At 38.8% G+C, this 26549-nt stretch overlaps 2 protein-coding genes across 2 annotated transcripts; both read right to left on the reverse strand.

Moving 5' to 3' along the window:
• Window positions 1–192: 192 nt before the first annotated feature.
• rif1 (replication timing regulatory factor 1) lies at window positions 193–17365 on the reverse strand. Its single transcript, XM_043248863.1, has 35 exons — window positions 17203–17365; window positions 16147–16268; window positions 13183–13261; window positions 12888–12984; window positions 12663–12793; window positions 12484–12575; window positions 12186–12375; window positions 12001–12093; window positions 11752–11890; window positions 11379–11530; window positions 11124–11238; window positions 10668–10850; window positions 10185–10292; window positions 9914–9976; window positions 9711–9811; window positions 9368–9454; window positions 9182–9255; window positions 8566–8746; window positions 8353–8460; window positions 8111–8260; window positions 7920–8019; window positions 7560–7839; window positions 7430–7472; window positions 7110–7309; window positions 6872–6965; window positions 6588–6719; window positions 6353–6495; window positions 6081–6170; window positions 2990–5966; window positions 2753–2875; window positions 2571–2657; window positions 1267–1382; window positions 993–1146; window positions 787–913; window positions 193–695 (listed from the first exon to the last, which is right to left on the reverse strand). The coding sequence occupies exons 2-35, from the start codon at window positions 16257–16259 to the stop codon at window positions 460–462; spliced, it is 7158 nt and encodes a 2385-aa protein (XP_043104798.1). The 5' UTR covers window positions 16260–16268; window positions 17203–17365; the 3' UTR covers window positions 193–459.
• A 930-nt stretch (window positions 17366–18295) lies between these two features.
• Window positions 18296–26019, reverse strand: tnfaip6 (tumor necrosis factor, alpha-induced protein 6). Its single transcript, XM_043248404.1, has 7 exons — window positions 25949–26019; window positions 25555–25848; window positions 23988–24125; window positions 23013–23174; window positions 21564–21792; window positions 21441–21481; window positions 18296–18852 (listed from the first exon to the last, which is right to left on the reverse strand). Exons 2-7 carry the CDS (start codon window positions 25676–25678, stop codon window positions 18731–18733), a joined length of 816 nt encoding a protein of 271 aa, XP_043104339.1. The 5' UTR covers window positions 25679–25848; window positions 25949–26019; the 3' UTR covers window positions 18296–18730.
• Window positions 26020–26549: the final 530 nt, after the last annotated feature.

The following is a 26549-nucleotide window of genomic DNA, read 5'->3' on the forward strand; positions in this document are numbered from 1 at the left end:
CAGAAGCATTATCCATCGTTAGCTCATGTTAACTAATGTATTTAATGCTAACGAAACCTTGCAAAGTGGGCGTTCACAGCAATAATCAACTTTAACTTTGTCAGTAAAGTACACCATGCTTGCATTCGTATTAGTGGTTTGTACAAAGAGCTATTAATAAAAACAACTAAACATTTCATGAAAAGACAGAAATTTTATTAATACTATAACTTTATTTAAAAAAAAAAAAAAAGATTCCTTGGCATTTCAGCACAATTTTACAGTCTTAAAAATCACTCCATAAAATACATTGACAAGAAGCAATGGAAATGGCTTTCAGCCAGTGAAGTCTATTCGCTGAAAGAGCATAATTAGAAATTCATCTACTCTAAAATTCAAGCTAAAACTTGAGAAATGAGCAGTCCGCTGTTAATGTTCAAGTTAAAAATAAATTTAAGTCAGGAAAAAGTCTCAGTGTCCTCATGGCAAGCTATCATCAAGATTACTCAGCAAGCGGGACTGCATATGGGTCACAATGCTTCTCATCATCCCGCTCAGATGTTCGTGCATCAGGCCCAGCTGGTTGGGCGAGCAGCGACCAAGCTCCTCTGGAGTCAGGCGTCCACTAAGGGCTTCAACATCTGAGAACAAATCATGAGATTTGTTGTCCTCAGCCATTGTTTCTAAATCTGCTTCCACTTCTGATGGTCTGTCATCTGCAAAAAGTTGCGAGTCATGAGTTAAGTCACTGTCTTGTTAAAAGTGTCGCCAATTAAGGATTTGACAAAAAAATATATAAAGGCTAACCTTGCGCCTCTCCTGTTGCTGGCGTCTGCTCCTCTTCTTGGTTTTGAGGAAGCTCCATCTCTTCATGCTCAGATGTCATTTTCTCCATTTCATCAAAACTCTTCAGGTCATCAGAGCGTCCTTTTCTCTGTACAGCCAAATGTGAGATATAAGAACAATCTTCCAAAATAAAGGGGAAGATACTAAAATGTAAGATGTATAATTACCTGCTGTTCATGATAGGTTTTAAGTGCTTTCCTCACATTGGACAACTTAGGTGAACGAATAGGAAGAGACTTGATTTCACTTGGGGTAAGGGCACTCAGATCTCCAACCGTTTTGATGTTTCTTGCTCTAACAAGCTGACCAAAGCCACGAGGCCTAAACACAGAGAAAAACAGGAATGACAATTACTTGAATTCTTTACTATAATAGAAAAAAAAAAAATCAGATCTGTGAGAAGAAACTGCTTGAACTGGGTAAACGGGTGATTTGGCTTACCACATGTTGGAAGATATCTGTGGTAAAACAGCTTCTACAGGGGTAGAGCAGCCGACAAGTGCTGGATAAACACAATCTTTAGCAATAGGTCGTGGCTCCTGGCTCATCTCTGAAATCTATGGTACAGAAAGGAGGATCATCCATCTCAACTTGGAGCTACTGTTCAAATAAACCAAAGTACTGGAATAACATGACATTAAAAACTTTGCTTTAGTCAGTTTCTCAGAATTAAGATTTAAGTAAATCTTCACGAACATGCAGACTTTGAGAGCAATATAAACAAAGAGACACCTTAGGGTTCCCACGCTTTCATGAATCAAAGACTATTTAAAGCACTATTTATTTTATATCAAGCACCCATCAAATTCAAACCCGAGAATATAGCTTCACGAAAAACCTCTTACAGTACACTTAACATTTACATAAAAAACGTCAGTAACAAGGTTCTGGATGTGTAGGTTCCATAAAACAAGGCTGCTCAAAATAGTCTAAACTTAAGGAAAATTAAGTCCATTAAAGTCAATGGAGTTCACACTGGTTAGATTCAAATAAAATTAGTCAAATATTGAAATATATTCTTGCATCAAAATGGTTCTAGAAGAAAAAATAAAATTACATTTGAAAGAACCTCTTAATTTGTAAAGAATTAAAAAGTGGTAAAAATTCTGATAAATTCAGATCATATTAACCTTCCCATTATGGGATGAGAATGAACTCAAGGTAAAATTCCTTAAACATGGACATTTTGATGTATAGGAATGAATTAACATGTTTAACTTTTCCCTAGAAAACCCATGATTTAACTTTAATACGGGAACAATAAGCGACTAGTATCCAACAAAACAGAACAAAAAGCCACTTATGGCTTGATTAAAATGGAAGCGCTCAAATTGGCACGAATCCAAAAGCATGGTCGTGATGTTTAACATTTGACTGCTAAGCAATTATTTCTATTATTAACAAAACGTTTTACCTCACTTGCATCATAATACTCACATTAAAATGTTTAGGCATATGCATATATATATATATGTGTGTGTGTGTGTGTGTGTGTGTGTGTGTGTGTGTGTGTGTGTTAGGGGGGGACAATATCTCCACCCCCAGTCCTTTGTGCTGTTTAGTTTTGTCTTTGACAGAGCAAAAGTAGCACAAATATACTAAGGTTTTTTTTTTGTAAAATTTCAAACACTTTCAAAGACCTATATTTGTTTTCAAGTACATTCCAAGCCTTGAGTCCACATGTGTGATTTTCAAGTACTTCAAGAAGCATGGGGACCCTGAGCATAAGGCAAGAAAATAATTACCAGGCATTTTTTTGAACTTTTGGATCCAGGGCTACGGAGATTACGTGGACTTAGACTTGTATATCCTTTTGTGGGTGTTGTGATATACTGTAATAAAATGAAAGAAATTGAACAATAGGTCATGAAAAGTCAAATCTAATAGGTTCTATATTCAAGATAGGATTTTAAAACTCATCACACACCTTTGACTGTCCAGCCAAGACTTTTGACCTAGGTGAGCTTGTGCGAATAACTGGACTACGTCGATCAATATCATCAGCCAGTTCTTGATGATAAATTGGAGTCGCAAAAGACACTCGACGAGACTGCAAATAAAAAAAAATAAATAAATAAAAAAAGGAGGGATGTGTTTTATAGAAAGACAAAGAGTTTTCATAATTGCTTCAGTTTCTTAAATACTATAGTATTCTGTCAAATACCTTATAAAGGGGGGAGGGTGTATCCTCTTCACATGTTCTCTTCTGTCCCTTCTTCAGAATACTGGTGGATGGAGAAGCGGATGGAGACCAGACATGAGATCGGGTTCTGCTTGGACTCTGGCCAGGCTCCAGCTCACCACTAAGAGAATCCAAAGGTTTAGGCTTGGGTGGTGAATCCAAGTAGGCTCCAGAGGTACTACTTTCAGATGGTACAGATGTCTCTTCTTGTGGGTCCACAGAAGGATTCTGGTTGTCTATTTGAGTGTTTTCTTCCTTTTCAACAAAAGAAATATCCTTATCAAGCAATCCTTTGCTATCTGATACTTCTGGCAGCATAACCTTTTCCCCACTTCGCTCAGAAAGAGCAAGGTCTTGACGTTCTGTCACTGCTGGGTTGACTGCATCTTCCTGCTGGGCATGGGAAGACTCTAGCTGCTCTTGGCATATAGGCGCATCTTCCACAGGGCGACCTTGACTTGGAGATGTGTCTTGAGGTGTTGAACTCTGGAGAAGTTCTTGGCTTACTAAAGTGTTTTCCAAGCTATCTGCTTTGTGCTTTTGACTAACTGTGCACCCAAAACTCTCCAAGTGCTTTGTCTCTGCCTCTGAGAGCTCTACATGCTCCTTGTTGGTTTCGTCCATTGATTTGGAGGATTCAAGACGTACTCCTTCCTCTGCTTCAGACAGCTGAGAAACAATTACACCTAGCTTTGCAATGGGACTTTCAGAAGGCAAAACCTCAGATGAGAGCTCAACAGGCAAGGCAGAAAATGGCTGAATATCAGCATCTGGGATATCTGCAATTCCTGAGCTCTCACTTTTCTCTGCTACAGATGTTGAGCTTGAATCCTCAGGTTGAGAGTTCTGGGCATCAGTGACAAGTGGAACCTGCTCCTTTTCCAGATCCTGTGACTCTTGGAAGTCACTGCCCTGTGAGAACACATCACGGTTGTTTGCAAAGCAGTTGCAGCTTCTTGATCGTCTACGTCCACGACCCCTTCCCCTGGTATGTGGGCATTTACGCAGAATGTTAGTCTTCTCGTTTAAATCTTCCGATCCAATTTGTGAAGATGAATTTAATTCTTCACCTTCTGCCTTCTCACTAAAGACCTCCTTCTCATCTGTATTAGACTCTGCATTCAGTTTTATCTCAATTCTGACATCTTCTGTTTCAGAGGTAATCTGTTCATGTGAAACACCAACAGGTGCAGGGGCTTTGTACTTTTGCTCAAGTTCTTCGGTCTCAATGACTAAAATATTCAAACTAGTTTCAATATCTGCCGCATCCTGTGACATCTCCATTGAAACATCAACACCCTCTTTATGTGGCACCATCTCAGTAAGTATCTGTTCTGTGGCAACTGGCAGAACCTCTGTGGATAATGGTTTCCGATGTCTCTTTTTAGGCCTTGGTCCATCTTGTCTGCTATCAGAGTTTTCAGACTCTGTGCTGTCGGTGGGAGCCAACACACCTTTAGAGCGTCGAGTTCTGTATCGACCAAGACCTTCTGAGGAATCTTGGCTTGCACTTAACTCTTCAGCATTTACATTTGATGTAGCATCTTTAGTACTAGAGTCTGTCTCTTCTTCTGTAGTTCTTCTTCGCATAGCTCTACCCTTCACCATTGTCAGTGTTTGAGAATCTGTCTGATTTAGGTCGTCTTTGGACTGCAAACCATCCAGCTCCAGTAACTGAGTTTCAGATCTCCTTGATCTTCGCGTTCGAGCTGTTTGCTGGCTATCAGCCTCAGGATCAGAAAGAAGTGTCTGTGAATGTTTCTTTTTCAAAGTGGATGCAGCATTATGAGGATCGCTTTGTGAGTTTTCATCTGACTCCTTGTCTTTTGATTCCTCAAGGTGCGCTCTTGTCTTCCTCGTAGGTCTACAAGGTGACGTACCCTCATTTCGAGTTGGCAATCTCTCTCTGCTTTGGCTATCTGATTGAGTTAGAGGAGAAGCTTCACAGGAAGACAAGGTCTGGTTTGGTTCTTTATTACCAAGCCTAACTATTTGAGGCTGTGAAGATTCTGCAGAGGAAATCTGTGAATGACTTTGGCTAAGCTCTCCTTTTATTCCTTTGTTTAACTGGTCTCCAACTTTACTGTCCTCAATAACCTTACTTCTCCTTCTCCCAGTCAAAGTGCCAATCGTTGGAGACAATGTGGGTTTCTGCGTATTTGTCATGGGAGTATCTACTACTTGTTCCTGACATTTACTTGTCTTCTCCCCTGGAGCTTCCCCTGGGCGTACAGGTTTACTTCGCCGTCTACCTGACCTTCTTGGTTCTTGACTAGCTTGAGAATCAGCAAAACTCTGTGAATCTTTTTCAGGAGAATCTTGTTCCTCTACATTGGCTTTGGACACAGGACTTTTCTCATTACATGAGTCACCAGATAATTGGGTCTGGGTATCTGGGACCACATCATCCTCTTCATCTATACCTTCACCACAGTGACTTCCTGTTGACATATCTTTTACTTCCTCAATTTGAGCAGATGGGTCAGTGCTGATCCTCTTTCGAGAGTCCTCTTTTGTAGTCTGAATTTGTGAGCCATTTGGAGTAGCCTCCAATGCCTTTAAAGAACTCAGTCTACTTGATTTGCGAATGTGCGGACCAGTAAATGCAACACTTGCAGGACTTGGTGATTTCCCTTCAACATATTTCTCTAAGGTTATGAAAGACTGACGCCTGCTATTGGGTTTAGGTGGTGTACCTGATATCATATCAGATGAACCTGAAATATTAGGGCTGGTCCCCTCAAGCCCACTTTTCTCATGCCCACTCACATCAACTGAGATGTCACTGGATGGTGATTGATTCTTCTCTGAAGTTTGATCCTTATTTTGTGTAGATTTCTCTGGCGTTTCTATGACAGACCCAGTGCCTTCTTGGGTTAATTTAACATCTGTGGTTGGTTCACAATGTTGTTCTACTGCTTCCTCTTGTTGATCCTTTTCATCTTTTCTCATTTTGTCCCTAAAAGTAACATTTATAGCGAATTATAAATAGATGTGTATGTATATATATATCTATATATATCTTTTTCTTTTTTTTTTTTTTTTTTAAATACACAAAAAATAAAATACATACATGGACTCTTCCTGACTCTGAGTATACTGTGAAAAGACTGTGGTGTCCAGGGAGGCATCCAGATTATTATAAAGCGCAGGAATGTCAATCCTCATGCAAACAAAAGCATAATTTAAAGTCAAAACAGAGGAAAAACAAACAAACAAAACATCAGCCATGAAAATAATCAAGGCTGAGACATCACTAGGACTGAATGAAAAAAACCAAAACAAAACACTGTTTTAACATTTTAAAAAATCTGCTACATCACAAAAAATACTTTGTAAACTTACCGTTTAGTCCTTTTGACTTCTTTCTGGTGCTCAGTTAGCACTCTCTCCTTTGTCTCAGGGGGTATAAAAACAAAATCCACTGATGACTCTTCCTCAATAGCTTCTCGCTTCAAGGGTTTGGGTGATCCAAAATCCAGCTTCACCTAAAGAGGCAGCAGGTAAATTGAGGGACCTGGTCACTAACTAAGAGCCACTATTGGTTTCAAATTTAGAAACGTTTTCACTTATTGCTTACAGACACTGGCTTTGCTGCAGTAACAGAGCATCTTCCTTTAAGCTCTTCTGCCCTCGCCAGAAGAGAGTCCCTCTTTCCCACAGAGGTCATCTTTACACCACTGACCTGTGGGTCCAGCTGGGAACTCTCACTCTGATTAGAGAACAGAATACGTTTACAACTCGTAAAAAAAACAAAAAAACAACAACAACAACAACAACAACAACATGTTTGACTGAGCTGTGCGTCACATATTACATCAATGTAAAAACAATAGTTTACGCTGAACAAAACACTGAACGTACTGTATATTGTCCACTGCAATCATCTGGTGCATCAACGGCTTCAAAACCAGGTAAAATTAGTGGAGTCTTCTGCTTAGCATGACTTAAAACCGACCTGAGGGGAGGAAAAATGCACAAATAAAGAAATAAAATTATTTGCATATTAAGAAAAGCATAATTGCTGAATTAAAAAAAACTAAAACTGAAAATATGCCTATACTACATTTTGCACAAAATTCCCAAGGTCATGAAAACATACTTGAGAGGTTCAGGATAAGTTAAGGTGAGTGCATTTCCAAAGGTGGCATTCCAGAACTGTGTGACAACAGTGCGAATCTGCTTGCTCTTGTGCGGGAAAAGCACACAAAGCAAGGGCGATAACATGGCAAGCATCTCATCATCATGCAGAGTTGATTGTGTCTGAAGGCAGCCAAGCAGATCCGTGGCCAGTTTCTCCAACTACAGAGAAAGATAGCAAATATGCAAATCTAACACGTACATATTAAAAAAAAAAAAAAAAAAGACTACTCATCAGACTTAATCAAAAAAACAAAACAAAACAGATGGGCACATTCTTACCTTGGGTCCTAGTGTCGCACTGAGCTTTGATGGTTCATCATGACTTTCATAAAAGAAAAAAAAAGAAAAAAAAGTGTTACACAAAAGAAACAAATGTTTGAAGTAAGAAAGATAAGAAAACGCCACACACCTGGAGAACTGTTCAAAAAGCTGTGCGAGTGGTTTGTTGAGGGTGGACAGCACCTCTTGTATGAATGTGGGTAGATTAATATTAGTAAAAAGTGTTGACAAGTTAGAGACCAACGTCAAGCCAATTCCATTGAAAACTCCACTGGTGAACTCTACAGATGCTTCTGACAGGTCCACAGACAGGAAAGCATTTAGAGTCTGCATCAGAAGAGTGTGGAAGGTCGAGAGATTCCCCAGAGATTTGCTTCTCTTGCGTACCCAACTCAAAGGTGTATGAGGAGCTATGAATAAAAAACAAAATATGAACAAAAAAGTGTCACCGTGCCATTGCAAAACTTGGTCACTTGAAACTGAATCTTACATTTCATCTTCTGCTGGAACTGTGGGGTGTAAGGAGAAAAGTCCATACTCTCAATGATGATCAGTAAGATATTTGCCATTGCATCCAACATCAGAGGATTCTGAAACAAAAAAAAACAAAAACAAATTAACACTCCAATTAGGTGCACAATTGAATAAATCTTCCACTTAACATAGTTGGAAAGGCCATACTTTCAGAGCGTCTGTATCAAGAGATCTGGAGATCTTGACACACAGCTCTTCACAGCATACATTCTCCTCTGCTGTCGCTACCAAAGCTGAGCAGCGAGCAAACGTCTTGTAAAGCCTGGACCACGTACCGATTATGGCCTTCTGAGTGGTCTATTTAAAAAAAAAAAAAAAAAAAAAAAAAAAATATGAAGCATAATACTGCAGAAAGCTAAATCTGCAATGAAGCTGAAATGATATCTCACTTGTGGTAGGGGTGAACCAGGCAGCAGGTGAATAACTGGGAACATCAAGGCACTGTAAATGGCACTGAAGTTATGCTCCAGAGCATCTCCTTGATTTACTTCATTGGTCTGTGTTGGAATGATGATTTTGTTCTATTTAGTGTTGCAATATATAGTTTGACTGGCACTGAAATGCACATTTATTCTACAGCACTGATGATTTGAGTTTAATACCTGAGTGATTGTGTCTGTCAGAGGGTTTACCACAACGCTCCACATCCTCCAGAGCTGCTTCTTATTCTTAACAGCCTCCACACTCCCACTAATCGCTCCTAAAACAGCCTCTCCAAATGCCAGGGGCGATGTAGGTCCACAAAACCCACAGCTCACAAGGGTTTCCAGGTTTGAAAAAAACCTGCCAGATCCAAGAAAATGTTGCTTCAGTTAAGCAACCAAACTGCTTCAATGGAAACAGAAATATGAGTAGTACAGCTCTTTGAAAAGTTAAAAATTAAAAAAAAAGTCTCTGGAACAAAATACTTATTTTGAAGGTTTTATATTACTACCTCTCACAGGGTGTGAACCATGGGGGAACTAGGCTCCCCTGAAAATGTGATTTATGAAATTATTTCATAATAATGAATTCTCAAAATATTGATAATGTATAGTACATGTTAACAAAGATTTGTAGGAAAAATAATTGTTGGAGGCTATTGATCCATGCACTAGCCCTCATTTCCGGTTATCTGTATGGTGCTGTCGAACCCAACCTGGTGTGGAGGGAGAGAGAGAGAGAGAGAGACAGAGAGGACTCCCCCAAAAACCACGGTATACTTCACTGTAGACTGACCTCTCATCTTCAAGAAAGGATGACAGCTGGGTACTCTTGTAGAATAGCAGAATTAGGAAAAGTGCAGGGGTACCCTGAAAAAGATATGGAGAATTGTACACAGACATGCATGAATTCAAAGGGTTAAAACATAAAATATTGATAAACATAGCAAGGCTTTACAGTAAGGGCTAAAAAGGCACTTACATTTAACACATCCATGTTTGCCACTTGATAAGCTGCGGAACCGAGCACCTTCTGAGGTATTCCCTGAACAGTTGTTTCCAACAAAAGCTGCAGAAAATAATGAACATGAAAATGCGTTAATTTTCAGCATCAATTACTCCAGTCTTTAGCCTCCTTTTTTAATCATTCTAATATGCTGATTCTGTGGAAATCAGGACTTCTTTCTTTGATGAATAAACTGAGAACTGACCAAAACATTTGAAAGGATGTATATTTTAAGCACGCTACACTGCATCCGTGTTGAGTAACTCTTCAGCATCTTAGTCATTTAGCTGGTCATTTTGAACATAAAGTGCCATCTTACCAGGGAACGTTCAGCAGGCAGATCATCGGAGGACAGGATGGACTGCAAAGCCTGTAGCAGCAGCGTGAGAACCTCTGAGCCTTGTCTTTCCTTCTTATTACCTGTTGACAGGAAAACTTTCTACATTACTATGAGCCAGTATTCACAACACAAAGTGTCGTATCTATTCATCTTTGACTTTCTAAGAGCAAATGTTAACATACCAGCTTCTATTGTTGTGCTGACAAAACGGATCAGATTCCTCCAAATAAGACTAAGAAGCGCTTCTGTGGAAATAAACACTCAACGGGTGATGAACATGGACAGTGACAGCTTTTTTCATTTCCTAATGATCTAAATAATAATAATAATAATAATAATAATAATAATAATAATAATAATAATAATAATAAACCTTTGCAAGAGAAACAGACAAAGATAAATTTAAGTTGGCCTCTTTAATCCAGGCTACATTGTGCAGGTTATGTTGAATACCTGGAGCATGTTTTCCCACAGTAATGAAGCCTTCTTTGATGGATGATATGAGGGTGGAGGCATGTCTACTGAAGGAGGAAGGGCTGGTAAAGAGCGAGTGTGTAAGGGCTCTGAAACAAATGAACACTGACACTGTTAGCATATAATAATAATAATAATAATAATAATAATAATAATAATAATAATATCAGACTGTATTAGGGTTCATATATTTACCAATAAATGTCTATGACTTGAGGTAATTACATATCTAGCTTTGTAGTTAAATTAAATATCTGATCAAAAGTGACTAGATCAAAAAACATTAAATAATTTGTCATACTTATTAAATGTCCATGACATTAACATACGAACATCTATATATTACATTCACATTAACTTACAGTACAGATTCAAGTTGGACCCATTTTTATTTGGAAGCATCAATGATTTAAAAAATAATAATAATAAAAAGATTAATAAATAGACTGCATCTGTGTGTACGATTACCCAAACTGAGCTGAAGATTTTCTCTAGCTGCAGTGACTGTAACCTCCGGACCCATAAGCCAGTGCAGGAGCATCTCCAAACCCAGAAGCTGAATAGAGCGGTAGGTCTGAGCCGCCTGCATGCTGCTGTTCAGATTCATGCAAGGAGTACTGCTCGGTGCGCTGCAGGAGGGAATGCCTGCAGAACAGAAAGATGAAGCATCACGTTTTGTTTCAATCCATCAGTTGTTGACTGGATACAGGCAGATCTGAGCTTGCAGTCGATAGTGACTAAATGATTGAAGAGGTCCAGAAGTCTCTCAGTGCGGAAGATTGACTTTGATAAATTATGGACAAAGTGATAACAATAAGATTTATAAACATGCATTTAAAAAAACTTTAAATTATGCTTTAATCTCATTATATTCCCTCTATAAAGAAGAAAGCACACTGAGAAAAAAGTAAGCTGTACCTGATTTAGGGGTGTTAGGGGTACCATTGCTTGGGTTAGAGGATCGAGCGGGTGTAGTTGGGCTTGGCAGCGGGGAATCAGAAGGAAGTGTGCTGTGCAGTAGCGGTACGCCAACCTTTAAGAGAGAGCGATGGAAAGAAGGGATAGATATGTACATTGCTCTCAGGAACTAGTAAGACCATAGCCTTACAGTGGTTACAACTATCCGAAAGGACCAAAAAGCATTATTAAATTAGTGTAAACAGTGAATTCTACCTGCTCAAAGTTAGTAGACAGGTTTGGTCCGAGCTTGACTACAAGGTACCACCACACCTCTAACTTGGTCAGCAGAAGAGCTTCAGTCCTGACTTGGATGGAACTAAGGGGCTGCATGAGGAGCTTCAGACGTTTGCTGCTACACAGGATATCTGGATCAAGAGAAAGAGTCACAACTTAAACAATGGCTTAAAAAAAACTCTCAAACTGTTGCGCTGTGTCCAAAAGGTTTACACAATGAATTTCTCTGTCTCTTCTGAGGTTACTGAATTCACTCCAAAAGAGAATAACTTTCCACAAAAAACTATGCAATTCTCATTTTCAGTGCCTCTGGCTATTACACCTAAATAAGGAAAATAATAAAAAAACTTGCCTGGATTAAGAGCAAAATTATCAATGAGGCTCTTCCAAGCTATGAAGGCAATCTTCTTAATATTTGGAGAAGAGTTGCGGAATCCCAACTCTTCTAAGTACAGCAAGGAATTAATGAATGCACCGCCTTTGTGAAGCAACTGAAAAGAGACAACACACAATAGAAACCCTTATCCAAAATAACAACCTCAAGATTCAGAACTGAAATAGTGAGACTTCATGAGCATTATTTGGTGACCAAATATGTTACCTTTCCCAAAAGTCTCACAAACAATGGCCAGAGCTTCAGCATATTCGTCTCATTTTTAGATGCAAACAGCTTCTGCATTTCAGGGATAAGCATCTAGAGACAGCAGAGCAATTGAGAAGCATTATGGTTATCTTCATTTACATATTCATAAATGCACTACCAAATAAAGTAAGGTATACACTTACAGAAGACATCATTGGCTCTACAATGGCTGCCACCTCCTGCTGTTTCTCCAGAAGAAGAGGCATGCCCATCTCCAGGGCTGCTGCAGCTCTCAAGCGCACTTTATTGGCGGAGTGAACCACGAGAGGAATAACTAGCTTGGCCCAGCACACGGCTCCAGCAGCCATCTGAGACGGGGCCTGCTCAAGCAACCTGACAAAAAAAAAAAAATCTAATCTTATTTACAGAGCACCTCCATGTGAAAAGCACTGCAAGAATTCACTACCAAGAAAGAGAAAAGTATGGGAAGTTTCAACAAACCTTATTATGACATTGAGTGATTCATGCTCAATGAGGATGGACTGAACCTCTCTGGTCTGCATGGCCTCTAGACTCTTCAGAATCTCTGGGGTCTGAAATGTAAAAAGCAAAAACATTTTTAGCAAAAGGACACAAGGTAAAATGGCAAAGGTAAAGGACAACATGCAAGGTAAACAAACCTTTTTGGATGCCACCTCTTGCGGGAAATTCTGTTTTGAAATCACCCATAATGCTCGAGTGCAAGTAAACTTCTCTTTTGATTTTACAACAACATTACAGAGCGTAGACAGTATATCCTCTGAAATATTTGCTGTAGCAAAGATAGATAAAATTATTGTTGGTGCGTTTCATGAAAAAAAGTAACCAAATGTACACTATACTAAAGAAATCAATATTTTCTCCACCTGGTATAACTGAAACAATGTGTGAGTGGAAGACACAGAATCCCAAAGCTTGCAATGCGGCCTGACACAGCTCCTCGTTCTCGCTGGAGATATGAACCTGAAAGAAAACAATTATTGATCTGCAGGACTGATGGGAAAGCAAAGAGCTTTCTGAAAAAAACAAAAAAAACGTACCTAGTCATAATTCCATGAAATATATATGCAAATATTTAAAGTCACATATTTAGCTTCAATGCATGTTAAACGTAAATTTTCAATAAATGAGTCTGGTGATTTATATAGGACAAAAACTTACCACAAGTACTTTACTAAGCCGTGCAAAATGCTTTACAACTACAGGCAGAAACTGGCAACCTTCTTCTCCATTCAGGCGGCTGGGACAACAAAAGAACAACAAAAGTCCCATAATTAATCTATAAATACATATTGCATGCCCACCACACATATGAGAACTAATGAGGTTGGTTCTAAAGCCATATTCAACGCAGTCTATATATGTGCACTGATCAATAGATACATGGGACTAAATTAAATCTGTTCACTGCGTAAAGCTATTGTGTCGGAGACTCTTGAATTGAATTAAATCAATTAACAAATATCTATATGACCTCTTCAGGGACTTTATGTAAAATAAACATTTTTGGTGGAATTGACTTTCAATAGAGGAATGAAGATATTTGGTACCGAGCCAAAAAAAGAAGAAAAGTTTGGAGCAAAATGAAGGTTAGTAAAAGATGACAATTTTCATTTTGTGATGCACGATCACTTTAAACATAAAATAGCTCCTGAATGCCAATATACATATAGTGTGGACCAGTGTTGGTCAGTAGATTTGATTACTTTTTTTTGTAACAATAATGCGTTATAACTTTCAAAATAGTAACTACAGTATAATTACAGGTGCTAGTGCAGAGTTTGCATTTAGGCTATAACACATATTTGCAGCATTGAGCAATGCAGCGATGAAATGCGTGCGATCATGAATCCTCTCATAATATACAAATTATATACATCATAAAAGATCCATTACGCAGTGCTTCTGACTGAGCGCAGTGTCATCTCTCGCCGTGTGTTCTGTGCAGTGAGTGGCAGAGAAACAGCGCTTTCAGTTGGCCGCTCCGCAGCGCATCAGTCATTAAATCATTTACAAAACAGCGTTTCCAAGCACCTGTTGCTTACTGGCTGTTTTTACTTTTAAATATGTACATAATTTGTCTCTTAATATCCTGATGAGCTGAATGAGCCAAAACAAGCACATATAAGTCGCCTTTTAGTGTAAGTTTGATGTATTGATTTTATCAGACAATGTCTTTTATAAATCAGGATTTAAGGAGCATGGTGTGTTTCCTGGTAAACTTTATTTATAGGTTGTGTTAACAGCTTTATGTATGACAACTGAAAATATGATGTGACCGTTAGAAAAGATCTAAAGTGCCAAAATACATCTGAAAGCAAACTTTACACAACGACGTCATAAATATGCAAATTAATGTGACATCTCCTGCTTCCACAAGCGTCACAAAATCCAGTGGGACGCATTATGTATATATTAACTGTGTTTTAACAGATTTGTGAGACTGTGATGAACTGAGTTGTTTTTTAGAAAAATGCAGCGCTGCCAAACCATGCAGGGAGCAGGCGCTTGCTTTAGTTAAAAATAACTTTTTATGAATATTGATGCTTTAGTAACAAATATTTATCGGGAGCATGTATGCTGGCATTTTCATAAATGTCATGAGTAAAAAGTAACGTAACAATTACCTTTTAAATTAAACAATCAGAACAGTACCTTGATTACTTAAAAAAAAAATTTAAAAGAAATTTTAAAGTAAATTTTCAGAGTAACTGCCCAACACTGGTTTGGACAGAGTAAGGGTCAACAAAACAGAATCACTGCAACACTTAAAGAGCTTAAAACATGAAAGAAATACACATATTTGACTAAAAATCTACTACAAGACAGACACCATGGGCCTCATTTATAAAGCATGCACACGTACATGTTTGATCGAAGACTGTGTGTGCACTTAAATTCAAACCAACTTATTTATAGAAACTTTTTTTCTGATCAAGGAATCACAATGTTGGATATAAATATTACCGAACGTTGGAATTAGACACTTTGACAATATGCCGGTGGTAACAGTGTAAGACAATAGGGGTTTACCTTTTCTTAACTTAACCGCTGCGTTTTTAAACTACGCTTTTAATGTATGAGATGCTGCAATAACAGTTTACCGCACATGAGTTTAAAAAGAAAACACTATGGTAAAGCAGCACAGTACAATAAAGGAACCTGTGTTCTTATTATTAATAGTCCACTGATTTTAAACTGTCAAGTGTCAGAAAGAGCTTTATTTCCATGTACATATACACAAACAAGCAATCTGACTTGGTGACAGAAAGTGCAATATATGCAGCAAACATCGAAATTATACAGTAGAAATTGAGTATAACACTAATAAAAGAAACCCTGAAAATTAACTAATGCATTGAGTAAAAATATAGAGTATGTAACTATTTAAGATTGTACAGATATACTGTGGACAGTTTTCAAATGTACAATTTTTATGTATAAAAAAAGACATTTTGAATTGCACATTTTTTACATATTTCATTGTAGCCTATTATTTCTGCACATAAAACTTGCACAAGACAAAGTTTGCACAGGATGTAGTTGTAGTTTAGGCATCTTTTCTGCAAAGAAATTTGTTTAACATATAAATGATGCTGAAAGCTCCATTGGTTGTAGACTTTTCTTTAACTAGAGGATTAATAAACTAAATGCTGTGTTGGAGTTAAATTTAAGCTGACAAGTTAAAATCATAAAACAATTAAAAAAAGAGAAAAAGAAAAAATAATTTGAGTCAAGTGTTCTGAAAAAAACAACTATTTTTTGCAAAATCGGCAGGATCTGAGCAGACGAACGCACTTTTTATTGTCGGAGTATTGCAGGCTTTTGAAAATGTAAGATGTTCTAAATTATGACGACTGCTGATATTGCATATGTTAATGACATTAATTAGGAGTCAAAGATAAGAGAGAGCTGAAACCTTTCATTTGCGTGCATGTTCAAGATTGTTTTGCGATTCATAGACTTCACATCTGAAAGAGACTCTATCAGCACGGTTTCTATACGTACACTCTTCCTGTGAATCGCACGTATTCATATCCGAGAAATTATTGTGAGATCAAACTTAGGATGGTATCTGCGCAACATTTTATAAATGGGGCCCCAGAACTGTAGGTTAACCCTTACTTTGCGATGGTGATGTAGGCATCCGTCTTCTCTGACAGCTCGGCTACTTCATCTTCCAGACACTCCAGAAGAGGAAGGAGGCTGGCACTAGATAGAGGCACTGCTGCCATCATCCTCACAACCTGAAAGACACATTAGACAAGTCCATTAAACTAATGCACGCAGCTTTGACTACATCAAGACAGAATACAAAGCAATACAATGTGAAAATTTCATCTTTTAAGGCCTTCTAGCGCAGCTGTTAATTGTATAAGGCCTGCAAATAACCTTTAAATATAACTTTCAAAACTCTTCTGCCCCTTGGACCTGTGGCACCCCAGAACGACCACCTTTCACCCCTTAAACATACACCCGGCTGGGTTTTAATAGTCTGGCTTGATAGCCCATTTTGAAACGCTATGCATGACTTTGAATGTGTGAAAAGTGAATATTTTAATGTTATACTGGTAGTGATCAGGAGTCAATGCATGCAGAACATCGTGTACTCTCGATGCACACGAGATAGCCGATGAACAAACGGTAATAATATCTTCAGATCAAGACCAAGAGATGTAAATTCAGTCGTCTATTTCACTTTACGAACACGTTTGAGGAGAATAAAACCTCACACGTCTCTTACATGTGACGTTTAACGTTAGCTAGCCAGGTGCACGAGAGGCTAATAACAATGGGCCATGTATTACAATCATTCTCCGCCAAATATCATAAGGTATTTGATTTTAAACACTAGTCCTTTAGCGGTATATGTGCACTAATGTGCTGAGCTGTCCCGAGATGCGAATGTTAGACCTTAACGTCGTCCGTATCTCAAAGCTATTGTGTAATCATGTGCGTTGAGCGTACGACTTGTAGGCACAGAGATTAAACAGATAGATCTAAACGTGCCTTTTAGTAAAACCTTTAAACCGTCGTGTGTGCTTTTTACTGAAATCGATCTAATCCATCAGGAACTTTCCCTACAAAGACTGTGGAGTTAGCGAGCTAGTTACCCTCATCATGTTACCCACCCAACCCCCTGAGCACACGCACCAACAGACACAACTCAAGATGTCTCACCTCGCGCCTGAGGACACGCTATTGACCACTGAAGGCGAGACCATCAACACACAAGCCGTATCAGAGAAATCGGGAGTTACACAACAATGTTTGTAAACGATCAAGGCTACGCCGCGTCTGTCCACTCCTCACTCCCCGCGAAAATGCTGGCGCCAAACATGACGCGTTGAAAACGTCACCTTCAACCCCACGTCAACTCCGCCCTCTCATAAATTATTTATTGAGGAATTAAGATACTTTTTCCAAAAATCCTAAATTATTACGATACCTTGACCGTTTGTTTGTTTGGTTCGGATTTTGTTTGTGAAATTTCACAATAAGGGCTGTCTGTTAAACATTAGTTAACATAAAATAACAAAACAGAGAGCAGTATTTCTGCAGATTTTATTAATTACGTCATACTAACTTTGTTAAAACGTTCTCTATCTCTATAAACGTATCTCATTGTTGCTCATTATTGTTTAACATTTTCTAATTTTGTGATAACTATATACATTCACAGCGAGTGTCTGAACACTCTACCTATAATTATAATTTTTTAAGTCACTGTGCTTGACCAGTGTGTTCCATATAGTTAAATATGTCATTATGTTGGTAGAATGCTAAAAACATAAAAAACCATGTAATTACTCAGTTTCTTCATGAAGAGATCAGATCTCTGTGTGGAGCACTGGCTGTTGTCCATCGCACTTAAATCTTAATGTCAATATGAATGTTTGAAAATGTAAACTAATATTTACTACTGACACACTACAGCAAAAGATAGAAAAAAACTGACTTAAAATAATTTTTTAACTGGTGCAAAGTGTTCTAACAACTTTGACCACCACTGTATAATTAAAGAAGAAAAATATAAATAAAAAAGAATTAATGTACAAACGGATGTACATTTAAGGGCCTATGCCTATATCATAGCAGTTCTCAGCTAAGACCCTGGACTGCAGAGCTAAACCTGATAGAAATGCATAGCTGTAACAAGCAGAACATTTCTTACTCTAAATACTTGTACATGAACATTTAAACCCTCTTGGATTCAGAATCATGTCATTTTCACTGCAGCGGTCAAAAACTTTGCATTAACAAATCCAGAACGTTTTTCATTTTATTTTTTTATTTGTATTTTTGGTTAGTATTAGTATCATGCTTTGTTTCATATTAGTTCTACAGAATGTACACACAGAATTACACTTGTGTTTCTACAATGTCAGGCCTTTATGCATCCCACGGGTTTGGCTCTATTAAAACAGATTTCAGCTTATTTCTTATGTTTATATTGAAACACTATAATACATTAAATGCACTGTTGGACAAGTTGTATGAACTAGAATGTAAAGTAACTAGAATGTAAAAAAACTGTTTTATCCGAGTTTATTTTTCAAATATTCACAGGCCTTTACACGTAAATATGTGATTATTAACAGCTTTAATATTGCACCCTTGGTAAAGAAATAAAAAATTATATTTAAAAAATGACAGAGTTGTGGGTTTGGGTATAATAAAGAAGTAGGTTTGGTGATTTAAACGTTGGTCAAGAGAAGTCATCAGTGTGGTTGTCAAAGAGCTGAGAGGAGTTCACAGCGATGTACTGCAGCTGAAAACCTCCACCCGTCACTGAGGAATCAGTATGGAACTTGAGGGTCATGACGTTTCCTGTTCAAGAGATAATGTAGAAACATAGAAAGAGATTTTCTGAAATCTATTTCATTCAAATTGTCCAAGAAAAACAAATAATTAATTACTCAACCTCATGTCGTTCCAAACCCGTAAGACCTCTGTTTATCTTACAAACACAAATTAAGATATTTTGATTGAGAGCTCTCTGACCCACCATAGACAGCAAGGATCCTAACAAGATGACATGGAGTATTTTAATGATGTCCTTACTATGTTTCTTAACCTTGATCAGAGAGCTCTCGGAATATATCAAAAAAAAATTTACTTGATGAACAAAGTACTTACAGGTTTGGAACAACAAGTCTGCTAAAAATTGACTGAACTGAAGCCTTATTTAATCACACAGTGAAATTGCATGGCCATCGGTTCCATTTAAGGCTCTTAGTACTGTAGTCAGGTCCCAAGAAGGGACAGTGAGGTGGTGTGGCAGATGAAGCCCTCTGGCCTCTCTCATGAACCGAACAACATGGTTGTTCTTGCCCACTGACTGGCCTGCTATAAGGGTGTGGGATGCCGCTATATTCGCTATGTCAACTTTGAGCGTGGATGGGGGACCATCCCTTATCTAACAGCTCTTGTAGGAATGACAGTATCACTACTATGTTACAGACTGATGGGTCTTCGCCACGGTCCGAGCATTATCTCTAGCAAATAGATCATTTAAAGGCTCTAGCCTGGGAAATAGTGTTTAGTACGCAGATTTGCAGGCTCCTGCCGAGTGACCAAAGTTAAAAGGTACACAACTCTGGATGTGGATGCCATATCGCTCCGCCATCATCTGTAACAGGTCGACCACCCAGTGTTGATTCTACCAGGACTGCGAGTAGGACTCTATGACCCTGGTTCCTGACCCACCTGATTACCTGGGGAATCAGAGGGAATGATGGAAAAGAGAAGGTTGGGTCAGTTGTGGGTCAACGCATCCTTTGAGTTTACTGCCAAAGATCTCTCTAAACCTCTGAACTGTTGTGGGGGAAGCATCTACTCTTCTGAAGGGATTCTGTTTCTTGAAAGCATGTCGCACCCTGGTTCAGTTTGACCGGCAGGTGCACTGCTCTCAGGGAGCTCATGTTGAGCTGAGGCCACATCAGCAAATGAGAAGTTAGCATGAAGAGGCACGTCAATGACAATCCGTCTTGGTGATTTATGTAAGACACCACAGTCATGTTGTTTGATTTCAACCAGTGTTGGCATGCAAAGCAGACCCAATTCTAGTACTGCCATCAGGCCCAGAAGCTTTTGGGATGTCTTCAGGGGCATTATAGAGCCATGGCACGCTCCTTCACCATCACTGCTCTCATTGTCATAGAGTCGATCACTGTTCCCAAATATGGTACTCATTGGCAAAATTCACCCTGAGCCCTAGACATTTCAGATGGCTGAAGAGTAGGGTTTTGTCATGCAAGGCCTCCGGCTCTGACTGGGCCAAACCCACAGCAAATCTTGAGAATGGCCTGAGACGGGGGGATGTGGATGTAATCTGGATGTGGAAGTAAGTGTCTTTCAGATCCAGCAAAAAGAACCAGTCCTCTGAGCTTATCTGTGAGAGGATCTGTTTCAGTGTGATCATTCTGAAGCACTGTCTTATGAGGGTGCGATTCAGATGCCTTAGATCAAGGATGGGGTGTAGGCCGCCATACTGTTTGGGGTCGAGGAAGTAACAGGGTCCCTGACTCGTGGCCGAGCGGGGACGATGTCAAGGCTCAGGCTTCTCCAGCTGGCCGGCAACAGCAACAGGAGCAGCTTTTGGAGGCTGTTGAGTCGATGCCTGCTTAGAGTGACTGGCAGCGGTGGAAAAGGCAAGAAGTGCTGCATGGCCTGAGCTGACTTCTGTGCCTCAGTGAAGCACTCAGCAAATCCCTCCATTGCTGGTCCAAAGAGGCCGCTGGGAGACATCGGTGCATCCAATAAGCAACTCTGTTAAGCCACAGGTGGCGCTCCAGGATGTCCAGGCTGGCTATTGAGGGCCCTATGGCTTTGGCAGTGTCCATCACATTTCCCTGAGTGTTGTGGGGTGCAGGCCTGACTCATCAGCAACAGCAAAGAGTTTAGCCTGGAACACTTGGAGCACCGCCATAGAATGGAGTGGTGCCACAGCCTGCACTGCCGACGAATAGGTGCGTCCAGCGAGCACTGACATCATGCAGCTTTGAACGGGTGGGTAGCCTTGGCCTTGCAGTCAAACCCCTTTTCTTTGGAGCCATCAAGTTAGGTGAGGGCGAAGGAAGAAGAAGTGCAGAGGTGCACTGAGTTGGGACGCGCCATGTCTTCTGGAAAGTAGGGGTAGGCTCTCTAACGAGGGGTTTGTTGGCGCCCCTGCAGGAAGCACTCATCAAGAGGCTGCGGGATGGTTCCTCGGGAAGAGGCAAGCAGTTCAAGCAGAGATCAGCGAAGAGCAGTCTTTGCTGAAGGAGGAGCCTTCATTACCGCTGCCGAGCCATTAATTGAATAAGGCTTCAGTTCAGCAGTAAAAAAAGTTTTTTCCATAACGTCTTAGCAGGTTCAGGTTTACTCATTCAAATATTGAAAGGGAACTACCCATTTAAATTAATGCAACAACATACCTGTACTTATGAAGTCCTCTGGAAGTTCATCCCCACAGTATCTATTCAAAGCAGACAGATTTATTTAATAACTTTTGAAGCAAATTTGTAACGTAAAATTCAATGGTGAATAAAATAAATCACCTTCCAGCAAAGCCTGAAACATCATCATAGCTGTCATAGATCTCCAGGTAATCACTGAGGCAATCTGTGTCTTCCTCAATGTCAAAGTCTAGGAAGTGCAGGCGAATTCGTTGTCTGTAGCGCACACGAATGTGCCAGTAGCAAATCTGCTCATCCTGGTAGTCCTCTGGGTAACCAGGAGAATCTAAAACCTTCTCCTGATCTGTGTGTACACCTCCACACTCTTTTGCTGGAAGGACAGTACCAAAGGTGTACAAATTAATGCATGCATAAAAATGTGTAAAGGGGTCCTACTACACCATACAGTTTCATTAGTTTGAATCACGTTTCATCTTTTCATCTCTCCATGTGGAAATGAGTATCAGACTATAAAAATAGAATATGAGCACTATGCGTATGCAGACAATAACAAATCCAAACTCTGTGGTTTGAGTGGGTGCTCAGTGACACACACATCTGGTGCCCTGCCCTCAATGAAGTAGTTACTGGATACTATATAGAAAATTAAAATTATACTGTTAGTTATTATTATTTTTTTATTAAATAGACACCCCACCCTCTTTGCACTCTATTGCATTGTGCATCAATCTATTGCAATATTGTAATTAAACTTTGAGGCAATGCTTTGTGAAACTAATATTCAAACTTTTCTATGTGTGTTGATCTAATAATAAATATCTACTGAAAGTGAGACACAAAAATGGGGTAAAAAATGTCCACATCGACGTCTATCACAAGACATCTTAACCTAAAATACAAAGTTCCGTCTTCTTTTTCAGATCACTGAGTCAAGTTCTCCATAGGGAGAATTTCTTTCACTAGTTCATTACAAATCAGAGGAAAAGCGTCACAAACTCAGCTGGGTCTCTGGTAATGCATTACCACACCTTGTAAAACTTTCATGGGGCTTCGTTTAGATTATTCACGGAGTGAAACATTTTTCATTAGACTCTTCAATATTCATACAAGTGAAAAGAGCCAGAGAAAACAAGCAGGCATTTTCCAAGAAATGTATAATGTATTTGTTCTATGCTTGTTCATTTTGACCGCTCCACATTTTTCCTACATGCAACTCATAAGAATAATGTCCTGTGTTGAGGTTCACTGTCCTCTATTTCTATTTGTCATTGTTAGTAATAAAACATCCTATGCTTTTTCTTCTTACATTTAGTCATGGTTGACTTTGTCAAGACCATAAGTTATCCCATCTCTATAGCTTAGAGACCAGTTAGTGCCTGAATTATGATATAAAATAATTGTCTTTAACCTATGGAGACCTATAATTCACACAATTCCTTTGTTACAGTCAACTCACTCTGGAGACATTTTTTAAAGAAACTTTACAAACCTAAGATTTGTGTAACTAGTACTATATCCAAATCTTCCAAATCTCTCAGCGGGAGCCTAACATCCACCCAAGATTGCCTAATTGCCGTTGCTCAAACTCACCCCCAGGGTTATAGCAGTAGACATCCCACTTCTCACTTTTGTTGAGACGATATCCATAATCAATTATTCCAACTTTTCCAAAACCACAGTTGGCGCCAGCTTTAACAATCGGATAACCCACACGTCCTTTGTCAAACCATCCAGCTGCACACACATGGAAACCTTTGGGAGAATAACAAATGCTATGAAATGATTTGTTATTATGACGCAACACTTCACATAAATATTAATTGATCTAAATTGGAATTAATTATAAATTATTAAACACTATTTTAACTTTAAGACCAACAACAGTGAAACACCTTTTAATTATACAAATAAAAGCAATATAAATTCTGTTGTATAATTATTTAGTAAATTATATAAATTTTTGTTCATGTCTGCAGTATTACACAAATGCATTCTGTTTAGACTGAATAAGAAATGTTGTACATGAAAAAAACCTAATAATTGAAGGAGAATGAATAAAGGGTAATGAATAAAGGGCTCTTGTGCTCCGAGGAGCCATGGGCACCATTTGAAGGACGCAAACAGAGATGATAAAAAGAAAATAAAAAAAAAAGCCAAGCAGACCTCCAACATAGAGTACAACAAGCCTGAAGTAACCACAAAATTTTGTCATTATACATCAGAGCCCATGTCTGGAACACATTTACTGCAAAGAAAAGGAGTAATTTTACAAGAAAACAGGTGTTTCTGCTCAGGCAACACATGACAATGACTTTTACAGTTTAAACATAACATTGGGTGGCACTGGGGGTGGTTTTTAAAAGTGTTTATACGGTGTGTGCAAATATTTAAAATATCTGTGAGAATGATGATTATCATTCTGCTTGCTGATTGTTTCTAAATGTTTATTGTTATAATAAAGGCTGTTACATCACTTGTTTGACACTTACGCTGTAAGCCTGACCCATTACGATTTCTATTACTTTCTTTTGGCATCCTATTGAGATTTGTAAGCGTGATACAAACCAATCTGGCGAGCAGCCTCCAGTTGATCATATGTAGCGAGAGTACCCCCCTCGAATTTGCACACAGCCTTGGCTTCACCGTACGTCAGCTGATACCGTCCTTTGCGAGATTCGCGGTGGTAAACTCCAGCGGCTTGCTCTGTAAGGAGACAAAACATGTGTTTCATTTGGCAGCACTATCAGTTCGGGGACTCACATGGAGTTATCTGGGTCTGCACAGTGTCTCAGAACAGCAATTCTTCCTGTCTACTCAAATTACTTCAGACCTAAAATAAGAAATTTGTTTTTACGCAACATAAACGCTTTACAGTGCAGGACATCTCGAATACATAAGGTACAAATACAATTGACATCCAGTTGCTGTTGGTTAGATTAATAAAAAAAAATTGCCTTTCGTTTTGAGGTTTTGAGCTCTGTCTGCAGCTTACAGAACATCATGCTGCTTTGCAGTTGTTTTCAAGCACGCATGCATAATCCTGAAGAAGTTGGATCCTGTCTCAAATTAGTTATAAGCCAATGTTTTTACTGTGTTTGCTTCAAACATCAAATGACTACAACCATTAGTGAGCTCCAAACATGTCTCTGAGAAAGGCTCTAAACGGGAGACTCACTTAAGCATGAATGTAGCTAAACACTGTAGCTTATTTAAGTGTTTTCAGATGTGTAGTGGCGGTCAAGCCACCGAGCTACCATAAGTAAATAACAAAATGTTGCTTACAGTACGGGAAATATACAGGGGATTTTCAATAAGCTTTGCTATTTGGGGGACTAAGCAAAAGGATCATTTTCAAACAGTCAATTACCTAAAAAAGTTTTTTTTTAGACAAACTACAATCGTAAAGGTTAAATGATATTAGAATAACCGACTTGTTTTGCTTTGTTTGCTGAATGTGTAGAAATATAGCCTATGGTTATCTCATGTGACAAACTCCATGCTCTTTATATATATAATCAGGTGAAAATATATTCAACATGCTCTTACCAACTAACATAAATTCTATCATTACTGAAATGCATGAAGAGCTGTGCTTTCTTTGTAGCGTTATCTTGCCCTGTAATATGCACACTAGTTAATTTATTTAAAACTTGTAAACCAAACCACAACAAGCTTCGACTTAAGCATTGGCAAACATTGTTTTTTTACGGTGCAAAACTGTTTAACGCTCATGCATCTAATGTACACTGATCATTCACGTGTCTTGTTATTATCAAAAAAGGCCAAATCTACAGAAAAAGTCTGTGGGTTTCTTGGACCATGCTGAAAGTGTTGTGGGGTAAGTTGCAGTGCACCGTAACAGAATGAAGTCATTTCCCTGGGTTTACAAGGTCCCTTTATACTGGCTGCACTGTCAGACCATAAATATGCCTCTCCTGTCTGTGGGTCCAAAGCGAAATGCACAAAACACACATCATGACACTGCAACATGATAGCACGACATAAACCCTGTTGAACACAAAATCCAAAAGACACGTTAAGATGGTCAGTTAGTCTATTTAAATGATACTAGCCGTGTACAGGTCACATCTGGATCAACACTGAAGTAAGATCAAATGAAAGAAGTCATTACCCAGCCAGATAGAGTTGTGCAGTATTCCATTCTTGTAACCCCAGGCTTCAGCCTCCTTCAGGACAGATATAACGCCGAGTAGGACAGTTAACACCCGCATCTCTCTCATTCCGCGGCGGATCATACAGATGTTAGCGCAGCTGTCACGCAACGAAGCGGGCGCATCCTGAGCAAGCCAAGTTTAAATGGTTTTCCTGCCGACTACCGTGACGTGTGATTTCAGTAAATGATGACGATCGAGCAAAGGGTTGGATCGGGAAGACCCCCGTGGAGTAAACACCGCCGCGAGTCAGGCTAGAATGGGGCTATTGATTACTACATTAATACATTGATGGACACGGAACATTGATTTGAGTCGAAATGATCACGTTCGGTTTAAGTTATAGGTACTCACACTCGTTTTGTTAATCCTATGAATTTAGTAACTCTGTGGAATATATACAGGACGTGACCAAACCGACTTTTGCTGTAAGGACAAAAACATTTATTAAATGTTTATACTTTTTTTATATACGCTTTTCGACAGAAGAAACAAAATCATAGAGAGACGACATAAGGTGTTACTTTTTGGATGAGTTATACTTTAAAATGTACAATCTAAGGTTGTTGTTTTTTTCCTGCTGAGGGGTTCATTGAAAACACGTGTGTGGTGACACACGAACGAGGGAAGTAAGCTGTTTTAATGTTTTAATTGAAACACTGTCATTTCTCAAGTCTCTTTATTAAAGTTAAAACAAGTTACCTTTAATAAAACAAGAACACTGAGGGGGAAAAAATACACAAAAACCTTCCTCTTGAATGGATGTGAAGATCTAGTTGAAAGAAAACATTAAAAGCCTTTTCTTAATTTTTTTTTTTGACTTGATAGAAAATATTACATAAGCTTGATCATTTTTCTGTTCAAAAGTGACAAAGAGCATACAAAAACATTTTGAAATAAGTTAATTGTATATATTTTTAAATATATGTTAAAAGCTGTAGAGGCCCAAACATAA

This window comes from Puntigrus tetrazona, chromosome 9, assembly GCF_018831695.1.
Source record: "Puntigrus tetrazona isolate hp1 chromosome 9, ASM1883169v1, whole genome shotgun sequence".
In the NCBI taxonomy this organism is placed as follows: domain Eukaryota; kingdom Metazoa; phylum Chordata; class Actinopteri; order Cypriniformes; family Cyprinidae; genus Puntigrus; species Puntigrus tetrazona.

What these genes read in the sequence shown, in the direction of transcription:
- rif1 (XM_043248863.1), bottom strand. Translation starts at nt 16,259, where the DNA reads ATGATGGCAGCAGTGCCTCTATCTAGTGCCAGCCTCCTTCCTCTTCTG. An exon ending in CAGCACAACAATAGAAGCTG is followed by an intron (nt 9,812 to 9,913) that starts GTATGTTAACAT and finishes TCCTGTCAACAG; the next exon opens with GTAATAAGAAGGAAAGACAA. An exon ending in ATTGCAGTGGACAATATACA is followed by an intron (nt 6,720 to 6,871) that starts GTACGTTCAGTG and finishes TTCTCTAATCAG; the next exon opens with AGTGAGAGTTCCCAGCTGGA.
- tnfaip6 (XM_043248404.1), bottom strand. Translation starts at nt 25,678, where the DNA reads ATGATCCGCCGCGGAATGAGAGAGATGCGGGTGTTAACTGTCCTACTC. An exon ending in GCACAACTCTATCTGGCTGG is followed by an intron (nt 24,126 to 25,554) that starts GTAATGACTTCT and finishes GTCTCCTTACAG; the next exon opens with AGCAAGCCGCTGGAGTTTAC. An exon ending in GTTTCAGGCTTTGCTGGAAG is followed by an intron (nt 21,482 to 21,563) that starts GTGATTTATTTT and finishes TGCTTTGAATAG; the next exon opens with ATACTGTGGGGATGAACTTC.